This window comes from Lepidochelys kempii, chromosome 15 (assembly GCF_965140285.1).
Source record: "Lepidochelys kempii isolate rLepKem1 chromosome 15, rLepKem1.hap1, whole genome shotgun sequence".
NCBI lineage: Eukaryota > Metazoa > Chordata > Testudines > Cheloniidae > Lepidochelys > Lepidochelys kempii.
In genome coordinates this window covers 33,285,060-33,305,370 of record NC_136394.1, presented here as the reverse complement: position 1 = coordinate 33,305,370, position 20,311 = coordinate 33,285,060, and the positions used below count along the sequence as shown (strand labels likewise).

Below are 20,311 nucleotides of genomic sequence, written 5' to 3'. Positions count from 1 at the left end.
CCTGGCCGTCAGAGGTTAGGGACACTCAGAGCATGTTGTTGTGTCCCTGACCATCTTGGCCAATAGCTATTTTGAACCCAGTTATACTTTTGGCCTTCACAACATCCCTTGGCAACAAGTTTCACATGTTGATTTTGTGTTGTATGATGAAGCACTTCCTTTAGTTTTAAGCCTGCTGCCTAACGTTTCATTGGGTGACTTCTAGTTCTTGCGTAAAGGAGTAAACAACACTTCCTTATGCACTTTCTCTACACCATTCATGATTTTATACACTATCATATCTCCCTTTAATAGCCATTTTTTTATAAAAGTTATTCCACAGATGTGGAGCCAAAAGAACAGTACAGACTTTACTCATTCTGCACAGTGTGCGTACATAGGAATCCTTATCCCCACGAGTGAAATGTAGCCACCCTTGGGGAAGAACATGGTAGTTTAACTGCCACATATCAGCACTGCATAGCACAGTTTAATCTGGAAGAGGGAATTTAGGTTGGCAAAATGCAATTCCTCAAACTGGAATTTCAGCAGGTTAATTAGGCTAACACCCAGTTTCCTGTGAAAAATACCATAAGATCTATTGGCCAGGCTCTCAATTTTAGGAGATATTTGAACATTCATCACACTATCAAAAGACACCATTATCTGGGCCCTTGGGATCCATTTTAAGGTGTTGACCAGAATTACAGTACACTTGAGAGAAGTTCTGCAACATCCTTGAGTGATTTTATGTTACAGCAACCTTTATTCCAGCACCCCTAGTTAGACAAGCAGGCAGTGGTTCCTCTCTAGTAAGTGCATTTTCTGCCCCACAGGGAATAATCACATTGGAAACCCATAGAAAATGAAATCCTAGAAGTGGATCATTGAGTGAATCTACACTTACATGTATCTAATAGCATCCCCTCATGTTCTGGTGCATAGGAAGAGTCCTAAGAAGCACAAAAAGGAACAGCTTGAGGCTCAGCAGTCAAGAACTTAGTCATTTGGACAAATTAAATTGAAGTGGTCTTCAATAAACAAGTGAAGGTGGTCAATAGACAAATGTAAATTTTAGCACAAGCATTTATAGCGTCAAACCGGCATTAAACATCTACCATATGCCTGGAACTGCAGACTCCATATACCAAGTCCAAGATCCTGTTTGGGGTGCGATAAATCTTAAGGTCAACTCTGCTTGTGCATCCTGTGCATGCTCCCAGTCTCTCCATCTTTAAGAAAAAAAAGTAGTATTTCTTACTATACTGTGGAGACCTTGAGCCGGAAGCCATTCACAGAGATTCAGATAGAAATACTCACCTCTCTCTCTCTCATGCCAGACCTGCAGCATAGGACCACACTTTTGCACACTACCATTGCAACACCTGTTGGCCTCCTAAAAAGAGTTGTACCCAACCCAGGAGGGCCGAAGACACCAGGCAGAATTCTTCATTTCCCCTTCATTCCCCTGGTGTGTGGGATTACTTACACGGAATCTGGGATGGCTTGCAGCAGCCACTCAGCTATATTAAAGTATTAGTAAAGAAATCCCTGTAGTTTCTACAGTACTGAAAGAGCCTTTGCAATGGGTAGTACTAGAATCATGTTAGATATTAGGCTACATCTGCACTCTACACCATTGGCAGCAGTGCGTAGCGTCCATGTAGCTACATATCACGATGAAAAGCAGGCTGCTTCCACACTGCCAGAGCCTTTCACTGACATGCTGCACAAGGGAGGCAGCAAGGGAGCCGAACCTTTCCCACTGCCCCCTCTCTGCCAGAGCCAGTCACTGACAGGTACAGCTATGAATCAGAATGGGCACAGCCTGCTTTTCACTGCTCAGCCTTTCCCAGCTGCCTTCCCCCTTTGCAGGGAAAGGCTCCAGCAGGTGGACAGTCAGCAAGACACTACACCGTTAAAATTAGCAGAGTAGTTGGTGAGGCACAGCTTGGGCAAATAGAGACATGCAGGGTACATGCTCATATACCCCCCCCCCCAACACTTCCTTTACTTCTCTAAGCCAAGCCTCACCAGCTACACTGCTACCTAGACCTACTGCTGAAAGCAGCGTGCAGTAGAGATGAACCTTTAAATTAAACACAACTTTGTCACACAGAACAGGCAGAGTTGCTTCCCAGTTGGTGCAGATTGTGAAAAGTGACAATTTGTGGCTGGGGTCAGGGTACAGAGCAGTTGGAATGTGGTCAGCTCACTGTAAGATGTTGGGCAAGCAGCTATGCACTCTGGACAGCTTTACATCTTAATCTATGTATTTATTATGCACTCATCACCATAAAAAGAAAAGGAGTACTTGTGGCACCTTAGAGACTAACCAAGTTATTTGAGCATGAGCTTTCGTGAGCTACAGCTCACTTCATCGGATGCATATCGTGGAAAATACAGTGGAGAGATTTATATACACAGAGACCATGAAACAATACCTCCTCCCACCCCACTCTCCTGCTGGTAATAGCTTATCTAAAGTGACCACTCTCTTTACAATGTGTATGATAATCAAGGTGGGCCATTTCCAGCACAAATCCAGTTTCCACAAATGCAGTTTCCACAGTATGCATCCGATGAAGTGAGCTGTAGCTCACGAAAGCTTATGCTCAAATAAATTGGTTAGTCTCTAAGGTGCCACAAGTACTCCTTTTCTTTTTGCGAATACAGACTAACACGGCTGCTGCTCTGAAACCTGTCATCACCATAGTATCTGAGCTCAAAGTAGCTTCAGATACCAAGGAAAGATTTCCAAAAACCCAGACCCTCTATGAAGCATTAAGATTGGAAGGAGAGGGGACAAGTGTAGCACAGCTAGGAGGTAGCACAACTTCACCAAGGGTTCTTCCTGGACTGGTTTAACTTGTTCCTTCCCACTCTTTAAAGAAAGAACTAAATGGGCTTCATTAGGAGCCTTTTTGTTATTTTAAAATGTTCAATCAGAGCTAAAAGTCAGTTGTGATGGGGCAGTGTTTCTGCCCAGCCTGGAAAGAGCTGAAAATCACTAAGAGACTGATGTGCAGAGGTCGAGGCAGGTGACTGACAGTTGGCTGGTGAATGAGCAGATGGTGAGGCAGCAAGCAGAGTAAGTGGCTGGCAGGGCAGCCAGGTGGCACAGTGAGCAACTGGTGGGGTGGCCAGGTGGCTCAGCGAGCGGCTGGCGGAGAGGCGCAGTGAACGACCAGTAGGGTGGCTGGCAGAGAGAGGCCATGGAGCGAGTAAGGTGCCTCAGTACTTTTACCCAGGGTGGGAGGTGAACTCTGAATCTGCACTGACCAAGGATAGCAACTGAGAATGGGTTGCAGTGAAGGGATGGGCACGTTAAAGGGACTTTTACGTTGCTGGACTTAAGAATCTGAGGGGAAAAGGACAATGCCCAACTTACGTGGGGGTAGGTCTTTTGCTCATGGTTTCTGTTTATGAATCCTGTTTGCTGTGTTTTCCCAAATTAACACTTTTAATCACTTCCCTCCTTTTATTAAAAGTTTCTTTTCTACACTCAGACTGTGCTTGCGAGTGGGGAAGTATGGCCTCTCAGAGGTGCCCGGGGTGGTGTGTAATTTTCCCAGGTTACTGGGTGGGGGCTCGAGTCGGTTCTATGCTGTATGGATGGAAAGGAACCCCTAGATATTGAACCCAGCCCTGGTTGCTGCTGGCACCACCTGGAGGAAGGGTTACACTCATGCAGTCCATGCTGCCATGTCCTCACTTCTGTTTTTAGTGAGCTAGATGGACCACAGCCATTGAGAGTACGTCTCTGTGACCTGTTAATCACACCCTGGCTGCAGGATGATGTACCTTCTGAAGGCTATGAATCTAGCCTAGCCATCTTCTTTCTGCAGCAATTCAGGGAGCTGAGCCAGAGGAACTGATTAAACAGACTGAAGACAAGTCTCCAGGGCACTTGTGAGCAGTGGTGCCCCATTCTAGGTGAGGAACTGGGGAGACAAATGCCTTAGAGAAATCTAATGTTAAGTCAGCCAAACCAGCAATATCCTCCAAAAATAATAGAGATTGTCTGATAAGACCTATTCTCCATAAAATCCTACTGACTGGCAATAATTATGTTACAATCCTTACATTCTTTATTGGTGGCATTCCCATATCAGCCATTCAATGATTTTCCCCAGAATCAATGTCAAGCCAACTGGTTATAAATACTTGGGTCATTCCAGTTATTCTTCTTTTTAAATATTGATACATTAGCTTTTTTCCAGTCTTCTGGAACCTCCTCAGTATTTGAGATGTGTTAAATTTCACCCTCAATAGCTAAATGTTTTTAAAGAACTGGCCAAAGAACTGTGAGATGCAGTTATCTGGTCCTGGAGATTCAAAGCTAACTTTAGTAGTTACTGTTTAATAGCCTCCCTAATTATTGTTGCCATGCAAACCTCAGATTGCTGAATCATTGAGTTAACCCTCTTGCTGCTAGACAGACAAAGGTTTCAGTGCTGCTGTTTCCACTGAGCTTTCTGTGAAATTCAGGAGTAGTGACGAACTTGGGCTTCTGTGAAGCAGAAACGAATGCAATTAATCACCTACTCTGTAATAGACAAGAGTGGGTCTGAACAACAATGAACAATGGGAGACATGGAGAGTGAGAACTCAACTACTTTCAATTCTCTATTAGAGAGAAAGTTTACAGTCTAAGTTTAATCCGATTCCTCTAGCAAAAACAAGCCAAACTGCTGTAGTTTCCCAGGAAAAAGATAATTACGTGTGTGAAAGAGAATGATCAGTGTTACTTACTTCTATGTCATTAGCCCACCAGTTCTGGGAATTCTACTTCCTAGCTCAATTCTCAGCTGGAAAGACAGCAGCTGAAGATGCCAGGGTACAAGTGTAACCCTTCTGCCCATCAGAGTTGGCAACAACAAGGGCCGGGTTCAATATCTAGGGGATCCATTCCAATAACACACTGCAAACCGGCTCGAGCCCCCACCCAGTGACCTGGGACAAATATATACCACCCCTGCTGGGCGCCTCCAAGAGGCAATACTTCTCCTCTCGCAAGCACTTAGTCTGAGTGTAGCAAAAAGCCTTTTAATAACAGAGAGAAACAATGTGGCATTATGTTGGGGGAAACACCACCAACAGGATTCATAACACAACCCATGAGCAAAAAAAAAAAACCCACCCCAAGCAAATGGGGGCATGCCCTTCCCCTTTGGTTCTTGAGTCCAGCATCCCCAAATCACCCAAAGTCCCAAAAGTCCAATGACCCAAAAGTCTCTGTCCCTTGTCAGGGCAGCCCCAGAGTTCGAAAGTTTATCTGCAGAGCTTTACCTCCCAACCTGGGTGGAGATGGGGGCGGGGGTAAGAGGCACCTTACACGATCTGAAGCTGACCGCCCCACAGCTCCATAGGGCTCCGCTCCGCTCCACCAGCCGCCCCACGAACTGCTTCGCTCAGCTCCGCTCTGCGACCCACAAGCAGCTCCTGCCGTCCCACAAACTGCTCCGCATCCCACCAGCAGCTCCCGCCATCCTATGAACTGCTCCACCAGCCTGTCCACAAGGCACTCCAGCCGTCCCGCAAACTGCTCCACAATATATCTTCAGGCTCCCCCACTACTCAACACAACGCTCAGTGATTTCAGCTCTTAGTCAGTTCAGCTCTTTGGTGAATTCAGCTTGTAATAGGGGAGCCTCAGTGCTTGTGCACTATTAGCCTAAAGTGAGCTCAGCAGCCTGTAACTAGACTTCTAATGAAATCAAAATTAGCCCTGATATTCCACAGTAGAGAGAGGAGGAAGTGCAATTAACACATAAGGCCCTCACCAACAGGCCCATACCACCAAGTATTAATACTTGTCCCCAGCCTCTCCCAATTCACACAGTTTTGGAACCCATGACCCTTGCCTAGCGAGTGCTACTTAGTTGATGGTGAGTCCCTCCATCATAACAAAAGGCCAAGTACAGTTCCAAGCACAGTTCCCATAATCAGGGTAATAACAATTTATTCTTCCTGCCCCAATAACAGAGACACTGGGGATCCCACAGCAGCCAAAGTGACCATTTGGGCAGCTATGGCCTCATTCTAGGCAAGGTGGGTGCGCCTATGCAAATGAGATCAGCCCCTGAAGTTCTTTTCCACAACTTACCACACCTCACCACCAGATGTCAGGGCGGAGCTCATCCTGACACTGCTTACACAAGAAAAAGTGAGACAACCACTCTTGCCCCCCAAATAGGTAATTCAATGCAGTAATAGTGTCTAAAAGGAGGTTTCAGTCTCGGTATCTCACAGCCCGTGTCCTTTAATCTCAGGATGACAGCAAGGAGGACCAATTTGTACCAACTATGGTGCGGACATCTGTCCACTAAGAAGTAATCCTTCCAGCCTGGAAATTCAGGTCACATACAGTCAGGGGCAGCAAATGGCCATCATGAGGGATGGCTTTTCACCACCACTGGCCTGGCCTGGCCTCAGACCAACAGGTGAGAGATTAAAGTCTCTGTGTTCCACTAACTTTTCTGAGCAACCCAGTCCTCCACACTAAGGTCTCCAGTCTTCATTTTAAATGATGCGGGACCTATAATGTAATCCCTACATACAGCATCCTAGAAATCTCTTCAATGGGGAAGCCAAATGTCAACAGATTAAGCATAGCAAGGTCAGTGGTCAGCACCTACCCCCAGAAGCTCTTTGTTTTCTTGGCAAGACCTGGAGACTAGCTTCTCTAATTTAAAACAGAAATACTGCTGATGCGACTGTGATTATTTTGGTGGTTTATCATTGGGATGGCTGAATCGCCTTATCACTTGACAAATTAAATCCACATTAAGAGATTATAGCTGCAGCCACTAACAATGTTGGAGCTCAGTGTGTCAGCAACTGCATTTTAACCCCCGAATTTCAGATGTTCTCTAGTTACCACCAGTGTTTGATTCGTGATGTGTAGAAGACTGGGCTTACTGCAGATGCATGCCCTCATGGTTGGGTAGGGTGTAGCAGCACCTTCGTCTCCAGCACCCCTTGCCAACAGTTGTGCTAGTTCTGTGATGAGTCACTTCTTCTCATGACTCAGCCCTCCAGAGTCCAGCCAGGTCATGTTTTAGTTCCACACACCTTTCAGGGTACTCCACTCCCAAGTTTACATAAAACAATGCTTGAAGTTCCAGTGTCTTCCGCTTCTCTGGCTAGGGGTTATTAGGACCCATAGATCCTCAGCCAGGATCTTCAGTGTAGACCATTCAAAGAACTCTCAAGTGCCCACAGCCTCCTTCTGCAGGGTTTCCTACTGGGACTCAGCCTGATGCCTGCAAAATTCCTTCTTGCTTTTATTTCAGAGATCTGCCTCACAGAGCTTCCTCCCTGGAAACTCCCTCCTCAGGGGCCGCCACAGGAGCCTACCCTTCCTACAGCGCCTCTCCACAGTCCCCCAAACTTCAATCCAAGCACCCCTTAAGCTTTACTATTACTGCCTTTTGTGCTTCATTGCCTCTAGCTCCTCACAACTAAAGAAAACATGCCTATCATCCTAGACTTTGCAGCCCCTAGCCTCCCAGACTTCTTTCGAGCTCAGGACCCACTAGCTCTGAAATCAAGCCTCTCTCACACAGGTTTCTTCCCTACCCCTTTTTCCACTGCCTTGTGCTTCTTCTTTCATGAAGACCCAGTTGGGTTTGATCACCAGTAATGCCTAACACCCCTCCAGGTGCCACACTATGGCCTAACTGGGCTCAGGCTCCTGTTAACCCTGATTAACCAGTGTGGTGTTTATACACCCACTCCATCAAATGACATTTCTAGGGGGAAGAGGGCATGCCACTGGACTGCACACCCAGCTGAACAGTGTGCCTCAACATATTCAGAAATGGTCATGCAAACGCCAGAAAAAATATACAGAGAAGGGGGAAAGCCATTCCATGGCTGGGGGCGTTACTGAGCTCATGTTGAAAAAGGAAGTACTTTCCTAAGTGAGTGAGCAACTCTAATTTTGCAAGGATGGAATATGCCATTAAAATACTGCATCCCACATTAAACTGCAGATTTCCATTCAGTTCTGGTGTCTCTTTGCAACTCCTTCCTGGTGAGGAACAGCAGGGATCACCATTCACCTACATGAGCTAAAGCCTTTTTGTACTGTCACACTCCTGTTATTGTTCTGTCTATAGTCTTTCTAATAGCGTTACTGCTACACGTTATGGAAGTGGAAGTGCCTTAGTCCAAGAGGAAATTGGGTGACTTGCCTGTGTTGTGTTTTATGCTTGTTTGTTATTATTATTATTCCTGATTATTATCAGCACTGCAATGGCACACGGACACACTGATCAAGATCTGTGCTATGGTTGTGTTGGCCACTGTACGAACGTGAAAGAAAAGATGGTTCCCTGCCCCAAAGCTTTTATGGACATTGATTTGAATCCAAATGAGTCAAGTAGCAGCAGTGTCTACAGAGATGAGATTCACATTATGGACAAGGCATAGAAATATGTGCAGTGGGCTGCACCGCACACGCTCTCATGTGTTAGGGCCACCATAGTACCGAGTGGTGGAATAAAATACACACTGTCACATGTTCTGTTTCTACCACCCCAAGGGGAAGCTGAGGATGTCCTAAGTTTCAACAGGGGCATCAGATTCCACTGTGGGCCATAGCACTGCCTGGATCTCTGGAGCACTGTGTGCTCTGGCCCCATTCCTGACAAGCCTATTTTGCCCATAGCCACACCCCATCTCCTAGGGCTTGTGAGAGATTCCCAGAAGACAACTTTACAATGTCGTCTACCAGGACTGAGCTGGAGGAATCTTCCCCCAGACAGTTACAGGGCTTTTCGTGCCCATGTACACCACCCCAGCACTTTTACCCAGCACAAAGGAGCTTGTGATTGGAGGGTGCTGGGGGGAGTGGTGTTCAGGATCTTACCTTTGCTTCTTCATTACCACAGAGAGAATTCAGTGACTTCCTTGTCTGATATTGGGATATAGTGCTCTCATGCCACACAATGAAGCTTGTACTTGTAATCCACAGAGAATCATAGCAATGTAGGGCTGTAAGTGTTAGATTGGAGCCTTATAGTTAAATATATGTAACAGAAACAACGTGGGCAAAGTCTGCATAAGGAATACCAGGAGATATATTGCTTAGAAGCTTTTGTTTAAAAGTTATTCGCAGTATCTCAACTATATGTTTTCTGTGTGTTACATATTTGTTTTACTAAGAAACTGTATTTTAGTCTCTCTTTGGAGTTGACTGGGAAGTACTAACACCTACGAATCAGCATTTTATGTACATAGCCCAGAGGGTAATTCTGTGTCATACTTTCTGAAAAATCTGAAAAGGGAAAACATTGAGCTTCAGCAAAGACTTAAGCTGAGGTGCAGAAGAAAGGAGAGTGTACGAGCATTGTACATAACATTGCCATCCCTCTGCCCTGTTATTCATGATGATTTGGAGGTCATTCTGAGACTTCATACTGCTGTTATTTTCCAATTTGAAAAATCAGGTAGTGTATCCAAAAGTATCCACTCCCTACAGTTACTAGATGCTGTGCTGGTTAGGGTTGTAGGAGTTCCTGAGCAGACATCGACAGATTACTGTAAGGATTTGATAATTGAGGGAAGGTAGTGGGTCTGTCACCAGGGGTGGGTGCCTGTGAGTTTATCTTTGTAGCATATATTCAAAAAATATTTGAATCAATCAATCAAATTTGTGCTCCATCCAGATCACAGAACATCTGGAAATACCAAGGAGCTGCACAGAAAATCTGCCAAACTTGCGCAGTGGTCTCCTCTGATACCACCTCAAAGTTGAGCAGAGAGAGAAGAACCTTCCCCCTCTACCTTTCAGATGACATTAGAAGGGAACCAACAGCCCTGGTTCACTTTCAGATGGGCCCTGGTATTTACAAATTCAAATCTCACATAGTCTGTAGGAAGAGCGCATTCTGGGGCACAAGTGCTCAAGGCCTAGCTATTTCAAAGGTAAAAGAAAATGTCATTCCTCCTCCTAACAACCCGTATTGGTAGAAAAGATACTTTTCTGAATACAGTCAGGCCCATGCACACACCCATTTTTTAATCACCGATGTGCTAGGTGTAAAACTGATAGCCTTCATCTTTTCAGACATGTTTCACAATAGGAATGGGCCATGTCACTGATCAAGAAGCCCATTCTGAGAATCAATGAGTGTTTAATGAGTTTCAGATTTTGAAATAGCATGAACAATTTTAGCTTTTGGCATCTTCAGATATATTTGCTTTAAAAACTCAAATAGTGTCATCATTTCTGCATATTTCCTCTTTCTGGAGAGATACATCCCACAGGGAGATCTCAGCATGTACTTAGGGACATCAACCACTAGATGTCCTCATACCTCTTCAAAAACTCTGCAGTATTTCTGTGTATTAATGTTCCACATTTCACAATAAAAACTAGAACTGACCAAACAGTGGAAAAATCTTCCACAAATATTCATTTGGATTAAAACAATTATCTCTTCCCATGAGCCTTTCATTTTAAAGCATTCAAGCTTTAGTAGTGCAAATACTCACTGCAAACCAAATGTTATGACAAGTATCCTTCAGTGTTTGCTAAAAGCAATTTTTCAGTTCTATAGTCAATTGTAATGTTCTAAATTTGAAATTCATACTGCACTGATCAGTCACTGTTAAAAACAATTAATTTAGATTTAGATATAACACTAAGCATCCTCCAAGATGGCTTAATGTGCCTTGCCATTACATAAAATCATGAATCAGAAATAAATACATTAGGCTATGTCTACACTAGAGAGCTTACAATGGCATGGCTGTACCGATGCAGATGCGCTGCTATAAGATCTCTTGGGTAGCTGCTCTATGCTGGTGGTAGAGAGCTCTCCCGCTGACATGATTAAATCACCTCCCACCAATATAGTGCTGTGCACCCCTAGTGACAGACCCACAACCCTCCCTCAACTGCTTAAGCCAGCAAAACTTATGTTGCTAGGGGGGAGGTTTTTTCACACCTCTGAGCAACATAAGTTTTGCCAACATAAGTGGTAGTGTAGACATGGTCTCATTCCTACCTATCTTCAAATACAAACAGTAATTACCCCACAATATCCCAAACTATGCCCTGTCCCTCTCACCTAGCCCTTCTTAAAGCCAAAACTAGGCTAACTAACAAACACTGAATACTGAATATTCAGGATGAATCGTTCACAAGCTATTTGTGTAAAAAAAACAGTATGTGAATGATTTTGGATCTATAGTTTCAGGGCCTCCCTGCACTGTACCGTGTGCAGTCATTTAACTCTGTGCCCAAGTGCTACAATTGTGTTTTGGGAGCATTTCACAGCCACTTTGCACAGATTTATTTGACTACCCAAGGTGATGGGGAACAGTCAACATGGATTCACCAAGGGCAAGTCACACCTGACCAAATGGATTGCCTTCTATGATGAGATAACTGGCTCTGTTGAAGGTTAAAGAATGGTGGTGACTATTTTCAGTTGGAATGCCCATAGCCTAATAGCGTATGGACAGGAATTATTAAATGAAATTATTAAATGAAAAATATTATTGATATGAAGACAAAGCATGAGATAATATGCGTACAAGAGACTTGGCTAACAGGAAAACTAGATTATAAAATCCCACCATGTGGTGTAAAGAAACAGGAAAGGATGAGGTGTCTGCATCTTCATGAAGGAGAACCCTGAACTATCTTGAAGTAAAAAGAAAAGGAGTACTTGTGGCACCTTAGAGACTAACCAATTTATTTGAGCATGAGCTTTCGTGAGCTACAGCTCACTTCATCAGATGTTTACCGTGGAAACTGCAGCAGACTTTATATACACACAGAAATCATGAAACAATACCTCCTCCCACCCCACTGTCCTGCTGGTAATAGCTTATCTAAAGTGATCAACAGGTGGGCCATTTCCAGCACAAATCCAGGTTTTCTCACCCTCCACCCCCCCACACAAATTCACTCTCCTGCTGGTGCTAGCCCATCCAAAGTGACAACTCTTTACATAATCAAGTCGGGCTATTTCCTGCATAGATCAAGGTTTTCTCACATCCCCCCCACCCCCATACACACACAAACTCACTCTCCTGCTGGTAATAGCTCATCTAAACTGACCATTCTCCAGGTTTAAATCCAAGTTAAACCAGAACATCTGGGGGGGGGGGGTAGGAAAAAGCAAGAGGAAACAGGCTACCTTGCATAATGACTTAGCCACTCCCAGTCTCTATTTAAGCCTAAATTAATAGTATCCAATTTGCAAATGAATTCCAATTCAGCAGTTTCTCGCTGGAGTCTGGATTTGAAGTTTTTTTGTTTTAAGATAGCGACCTTCATGTCTGTGATTGCGTGACCAGAGAGATTGAAGTGTTCTCCGACTGGTTTATGAATGTTATAATTCTTGACATCTGATTTGTGTCCATTTATTCTTTTACGTAGAGACTGTCCAGTTTGACCAATGTACATGGCAGAGGGGCATTGCTGACACATGATGGCATAGATCACATTGGTGGATGTGCAGGTGAACGAGCCTCTGATAGTGTGGCTGATGTTATTAGGCCCTGTGATGGTGTCCCCTGAATAGATATGTGGGCACAATTGGCAACGGGCTTTGTTGCAAGGATAAGTTCCTGGGTTAGTGGTTCTGTTGTGTGGTATGTGGTTGTTGGTGAGTATTTGCTTCAGGTTGCGGGGCTGTCTGTAGGCAAGGACTGGCCTGTCTCCCAAGACTTGTGAGAGTGTTGGGTCATCCTTTAGGATAGGTTGTAGATCCTTAATAATGCGTTGGAGGGGTTTTAGTTGGGGGCTGAAGGTGACGGCTAGTGGCGTTCTGTTATTTTCTTTGTTAGGCCTGTCCTGTAGTAGGTAACTTCTGGGAACTCTTCTGGCTCTATCAATCTGTTTCTTTACTTCTGCAGGTGGGTATTGTAGTTGTAAGAAAGCTTGACAGAGATCTTGTAGGTGTTTGTCTCTGTCTGAGGGGTTGGAGCAAATGCGGTTGTATCGCAGAGCTTGGCTGTAGACGATGGATCGCGTGGTGTGGTCAGGGTGAAAGCTGGAGGCATGCAGGTAGGAATAGCGGTCAGTAGGTTTACGGTATAGGGTGGTGTTTATGTGGCCATTGTTTATTAGCACTGTAGTGTCCAGGAAGTGGATCTCTTGTGTGGACTGGACCAGGCTGAGGTTGGTGGTGGGATGGAAATTGTTGAAATCATGGTGGAATTCCTCAAGGGCTTCTTTTCCATGGGTCCAGATGATGAAGATGTCATCAATATAGCGCAAGTAGAGTAGGGGCTTTAGGGGACGAGAGCTGAGGAAGCGTTGTTCTAAATCAGCCATAAAAATGTTGGCATACTGTGGGGCCATGCGGGTACCCATAGCAGTGCCGCTGATCTGAAGGTATACATTGTCCCCAAATGTGAAATAGTTATGGGTAAGGACAAAGTCACAAAGTTCAGCCACCAGGTTAGCCGTGACATTATCGGGGATAGTGTTCTTGACGGCTTGTAGTCCATCTTTGTGTGGAATGTTGGTGTAGAGGGCTTCTACATCCATAGTAGCCAGGATGGTGTTATCAGGAAGATCACCGATGGATTGAAGTTTCCTCAGGAAGTCAGTGGTGTCTCGAAGGTAGCTGGGAGTGCTGGTAGCGTAGGGCCTGAGGAGGGAGTCTACATAGCCAGACAATCCTGCTGTCAGGGTGCCAATGCCTGAGATGATGGGGCGCCCAGGATTTCCAGGTTTATGGATCTTGGGTAGTAGATAGAATATCCCAGGTCGGGGTTCCAGGGGTGTGTCTGTGCGGATTTGATCTTGTGCTTTTTCAGGAAGTTTCTTGAGCAAATGCTGTAGTTGCTTTTGGTAACTCTCAGTGGGATCATAGGGTAATGGCTTGTAGAAACTCGTGTTGGAGAGCTGCCGAGCAGCCTCTTGTTCATATTCCGACCTATTCATGATGACAACAGCACCTCCTTTGTCAGCCTTTTTGATTATGATGTCAGAGTTGTTTCTGAGGCTGTGGATGGCATTGCGTTCCGCATGGCTGAGGTTATGGGGCAAGTGATGCTGCTTTTTTGATGCTGAAATTGTGGAAAAGCAGCATCACTTGCCCCATAACCTCAGCCATGCGGAACGCAATGCCATCCACAGCCTCAGAAACAACTCTGACATCATAATCAAAAAGGCTGACAAAGGAGGTGCTGTTGTCATCATGAATAGGTCGGAATATGAACAAGAGGCTGCTCGGCAGCTCTCCAACACGAGTTTCTACAAGCCATTACCCTATGATCCCACTGAGAGTTACCAAAAGCAACTACAGCATTTGCTCAAGAAACTTCCTGAAAAAGCACAAGATCAAATCCGCACAGACACACCCCTGGAACCCCGACCTGGGATATTCTATCTACTACCCAAGATCCATAAACCTGGAAATCCTGGGCGCCCCATCATCTCAGGCATTGGCACCCTGACAGCAGGATTGTCTGGCTATGTAGACTCCCTCCTCAGGCCCTACGCTACCAGCACTCCCAGCTACCTTCGAGACACCACTGACTTCCTGAGGAAACTTCAATCCATCGGTGATCTTCCTGATAACACCATCCTGGCTACTATGGATGTAGAAGCCCTCTACACCAACATTCCACACAAAGATGGACTACAAGCCGTCAAGAACACTATCCCCGATAATGTCACGGCTAACCTGGTGGCTGAACTTTGTGACTTTGTCCTTACCCATAACTATTTCACATTTGGGGACAATGTATACCTTCAGATCAGCGGCACTGCTATGGGTACCCGCATGGCCCCACAGTATGCCAACATTTTTATGGCTGATTTAGAACAACGCTTCCTCAGCTCTCGTCCCCTAAAGCCCCTACTCTACTTGCGCTATATTGATGACATCTTCATCATCTGGACCCATGGAAAAGAAGCCCTTGAGGAATTCCACCATGATTTCAACAATTTCCATCCCACCACCAACCTCAGCCTGGTCCAGTCCACACAAGAGATCCACTTCCTGGACACTACAGTGCTAATAAACAATGGCCACATAAACACCACCCTATACCGTAAACCTACTGACCGCTATTCCTACCTGCATGCCTCCAGCTTTCACCCTGACCACACCACGCGATCCATCGTCTACAGCCAAGCTCTGCGATACAACCGCATTTGCTCCAACCCCTCAGACAGAGACAAACACCTACAAGATCTCTGTCAAGCTTTCTTACAACTACAATACCCACCTGCAGAAGTAAAGAAACAGATTGATAGAGCCAGAAGAGTTCCCAGAAGTTACCTACTACAGGACAGGCCTAACAAAGAAAATAACAGAACGCCACTAGCCGTCACCTTCAGCCCCCAACTAAAACCCCTCCAACGCATTATTAAGGATCTACAACCTATCCTAAAGGATGACCCAACACTCTCACAAGTCTTGGGAGACAGGCCAGTCCTTGCCTACAGACAGCCCCGCAACCTGAAGCAAATACTCACCAACAACCACATACCACACAACAGAACCACTAACCCAGGAACTTATCCTTGCAACAAAGCCCGTTGCCAATTGTGCCCACATATCTATTCAGGGGACACCATCACAGGGCCTAATAACATCAGCCACACTATCAGAGGCTCGTTCACCTGCACATCCACCAATGTGATCTATGCCATCATGTGTCAGCAATGCCCCTCTGCCATGTACATTGGTCAAACTGGACAGTCTCTACGTAAAAGAATAAATGGACACAAATCAGATGTCAAGAATTATAACATTCATAAACCAGTCGGAGAACACTTCAATCTCTCTGGTCACGCAATCACAGACATGAAGGTCGCTATCTTAAAACAAAAAAACTTCAAATCCAGACTCCAGCGAGAAACTGCTGAATTGGAATTCATTTGCAAATTGGATACTATTAATTTAGGCTTAAATAGAGACTGGGAGTGGCTAAGTCATTATGCAAGGTAGCCTGTTTCCTCTTGCTTTTTCCTACCCCCCCCCCCCAGATGTTCTGGTTTAACTTGGATTTAAACCTGGAGAATGGTCAGTTTAGATGAGCTATTACCAGCAGGAGAGTGAGTTTGTGTGTGTATGGGGGTGGGGGGGATGTGAGAAAACCTTGATCTATGCAGGAAATAGCCCGACTTGATTATGTAAAGAGTTGTCACTTTGGATGGGCTAGCACCAGCAGGAGAGTGAATTTGTGTGGGGGGGTGGAGGGTGAGAAAACCTGGATTTGTGCTGGAAATGGCCCACCTGTTGATCACTTTAGATAAGCTATTACCAGCAGGACAGTGGGGTGGGAGGAGGTATTGTTTCATGATTTCTGTGTGTATATAAAGTCTGCTGCAGTTTCCACGGTAAACATCTGATGAAGTGAGCTGTAGCTCACGAAAGCTCATGCTCAAATAAATTGGTTAGTCTCTAAGGTGCCACAAGTACTCCTTTTCTTTTTGCGAATACAGACTAACACGGCTGTTCCTCTGAAACCTATCTTGAAGTAGAGATTAAAAAGCTAAATATCAAATATAATGTTACTGAGATACTGATGCAAAACAATTCTTGCATCTTTAAGACTTTATAATATTTATAACCCATGCAAGAAACTAGAGGGGATGGACCTGAAAGAATTAATTACAGATGTCACATGCCCATTCATTATCTGTGCTGATCTGAATAGTTACAACAGATTGTGGGAAAGTAAGAAAAATGATAAAAATGGAAAATGTTTAGAGTAGGGGTAGTCAATTATTTTTTGTCAAGGTCCAAATTTCTTGGTCAAGGTCTAGTCAAGGTCCAGACTCCAGAGAAAATAAATACAAACATAACAATCATCATCATAATAAGTAAATAAAAAGATTTTGGGGTCCGTTCAAAACGTCTGGTGGTTCGGATTCGGCCCATTGACTACCACTGGTTTAGAGCAATTCTTTGAAGAGAGTAAGTTAGTAATATTAAATGATAGAACCCTGGCCAGGTTCAATATAGCTGACAGAAGTGTCACATGCTTGGCTCTGGGAATAGCTTCTAGTACCATAGCAAGTAAATGCAGCTGGGAAAATTACAGAGAAGAGGGAATGGGTAGTGACCACATCCTGACATTAATTACATATCAAGGAAAAGGAAATATCAAAGATGAGGATAATATCTCTACTTGGAATCTAAGAAAAGCAATTGGAAGCTCGTTAGAAATGAAAGTGTGGAATATGTGAATGAGCAACGTGTAAATGACGATATTGAGGAATTCTGTCATAATGCTACTAAGGGAATCATAAATGCAGCCAGCCTAGCTATTCCTAGGATACCAACATCACTCAGAGATAGGCAAAGGGTACCATGGTGGAATAAGGAATGTGAGGTGGTAATCAGGGAAAGGAATAAGGCATATAAGACAGCAAAAAATTCCTTACCTAGCAAGGATTTAATGAAATATTTTTAAAAAATGAAAAAAAGACAGTTGCACAAAGGACTATAAAAAGGGCAAAAAGAGATATCTGGAGAACATATTGCAGGAAAGTCAATAAAGATGCCAATACTGTAGAGCAGGGGTAGGCAACATGAGCTGATTTTCAGTGGCACTCACACTGCCCGGGTCGTGGCCAACCATCCAGGGGGCTCTGCATTTTAATTTAATTTTAAATGAAGCTTCTTAAACATTTTAAAAACCTTATTTACTTTACAGACAACAATAGTTTAGTTATATACTAAAGACTTATAGAAAGAGACCTTCTAAAAACGTTAAAATGTATTACTGGCACGTGAAACCTTAAATTAGAGTGAATAAATGAAGACTCGGCACACCGCTTCTGAAAGGTTGCTGACCTCAAAATCTGTAATTTTCCCAGCTGCATTTGCTGTACAGGTATATAAACAACTTAGGAAAATAAATGGAATATAGAGTAAGACCTACATGATACCAAGCCATGCATTTACAAGTCATGATATAATAAGCACCAGCAAAGAAAAAGTAGAAATTCTGGCCACCATGTTTTAAAAAATCTGTAATGATGAGGATAGAGGACAGAAATTTGGGATAGGAAAAGAACATTAATTATGGAGAATTATGAGATGATGAAGAGATGGGAGGAGGATGTAGATAAGATTTTAAATGAAAACTTTAGTATGAGAGTATGTTTTAAAATAAATGAATAAATAATATATAAAGGTGAGAAATAACAGACCTCAACTCTATTGTCCCTCTGCAAATTTGTGTACACAGAGTCAATCCCTTACCTCTCTCTAAAAGTGCAAAGTTTCAAAAAGTTCAATGAATAGAAGATTGTTCGGGGCGGAACAGATCTGGACAAGGAGAAGTCTGGAGATAAATGTGAGAAGGGAGGGACAGGCAGTAGAAACAAAAGTGAAACTGTTTGCGCAGCATACTCCAGTAGTCTTGAGGTCTTTCTGAGTGTAGCCTTCATTGATTCGAGATCTACCATACCATTCTCTCACTAGAAGGAAAAACCTATAATGGCAGCAGGCCGTAAAAGAGACCCAGTTTGGGAATATTTTAATGAAGTTCCTCTATCTCTGGCTAAGACAGGTATGCGTGCAAAATGCAGACAGTGCTACAAATAAATGCAAGGCCTGGTTGCCCGAATTAAACAACATTGTGAGAAGTGTTCCTTCTCAGGAGGAAGCCTTGTTGATAGGGGGGAAACGGTAGACGTGGTATATCTTGACTTAGTAAAGCTTTTCATACTGTTTCACATGACCTTCTCATAAACAAACTAGGGAAATGCAACCTAGATGGAGCTACTATAAGGTGGGTGCAAAACTAGTTGGAAAGCCGACTGCAGAGAGTAGTTTTCAGTAGTTCACAGTCATGCTTGAAGGACATAATGAGTGGGGCCACGCAGGGATCGGTTCTGTTCAATATCTTTATCAATGATTTAGATAATGGTATAGACAGTACACTTATTAAGTTTGCAGACGACACCAAGCTGGGAGGGGTTGCAAGTGCTTTGGAGGATAAGATTAAAATTCAAAATGAATTGGACAAACTGGAGAAATGGTCTGAAGTAAAGAGGATTAAATTAAATAAGGACAAATGCAAAGCACTCCATTTAGGAAGGAACAATCAGTTGCATGCATACAAAATGGGAAATGACTGCCTAGGAAGGAGGACTACAGAAAGGGATCTGGGGGTCATAGTGGACCACAAACTAAATGTGAGTCAACATTGTAACACTTCTGCAAAAAAAGTGAACATCATTCTGGGATGTATTAATAGGAGTGCTGTAAGCAAGACACGAGAAGTAATTCTTCTGCTCTATTCCGCTCTGATTAGGCCTCAACTGGAGTATTGTGTCTAGTTCTGGGCGCCATATTTCAGGAAAGATGGGGACAAATTAGAGAAAATCCAGAGAAAAGCAACAAAAATGATTAAAGGTCTAGAAAACATGGTCTATGAAGGAAGATTGAAAAAAATTGGGTTTGTTTAGTCTGGAGAAGAGAAGACTGAGAGGGGATATGATAACAGTTTTCAAGTACATAAAAGGTTGTTATAAGGAGGAGGGAGAAAAATTGTTCTTCTTAATCTCTGAGGATAGGACAAGAAGCAATGGACTTAAATTGCAGCCAGGGCCATTTAGGTTGGACATTAGGAAAAACTTCCTAACTGTCAGGGTGGTTAAGCACTGGAATAAATTGCCTAGGGAGGTTGTGGAATCTCCATCACTGGAGATTTTTAAGAGCAGGTTAGACAAACCCCCGTCAGGGATGATCTAGAAAATAGTTAGTCCTGCCATGAGTGCAGGGGACTGGACTAGATGACCTCTCGAGGTCTCTTCTAGGCCTATGATTCTATGAAAAAAGCTCTGAAATGCTTAAACACCTAAGTGAAGGAAGCTTGAGGGTGATACTAAAATGATATAATAGTGTATGGAGAAAAGGTGAAATACCTAAGGACTGGACACATGCCATTAGTTTCCCAGTGAAGAAACCGAGTAAGTTGAACTCAAGCCCTTTGGCATACATACCAATTGCCCTCACAGCACGTTAGGTAAAACCATGGAAAGAATGGTAGCAGAGAGATGAGTAGCACACCTGGAAAGACCTATGTTCATAGTTGGAACGCAAAGCGGATTCAGAAGGGGTGGGAGTATGATTGACCACATTGTTAGGATAGAGACAGAACTACAAAAAAGCACGAGAACCAAAAGATTCATGATAGTAACCTTCCTGGACATAGAAAAAGCCTATGGTGTGGTATGGAGAGAAGGACTACTTCATAAAGTGGCCTCAATGGGTAATATAGGAAGAATGTTCGGATGGTAAGGGCCTTCTAAAGCAAAATAACTATACAAGTTCAAATAGAAAAAGCTTTTTCGAACATATATTCAATTGCAAATGGAACGCCACAG

The 20,311-nt window shown here is 43.9% G+C and overlaps 1 protein-coding gene across 1 annotated transcript in view; it reads right to left on the bottom strand.

Moving 5' to 3' along the window:
- Nucleotides 1-543: 543 nt before the first annotated feature.
- Nucleotides 544-20,311, bottom strand: part of CCDC117 (coiled-coil domain containing 117) — a 65,150-nt gene continuing 45,382 nt past the window's right edge. Inside the window, exon 7 of the mRNA XM_078848928.1 lies at nt 544-1,211. Within this exon, the coding sequence (XP_078705054.1) occupies nt 1,086-1,211 (126 nt within the window). The 3' untranslated portion in view covers nt 544-1,085. The remainder of the gene's footprint in view (nt 1,212-20,311) is intronic.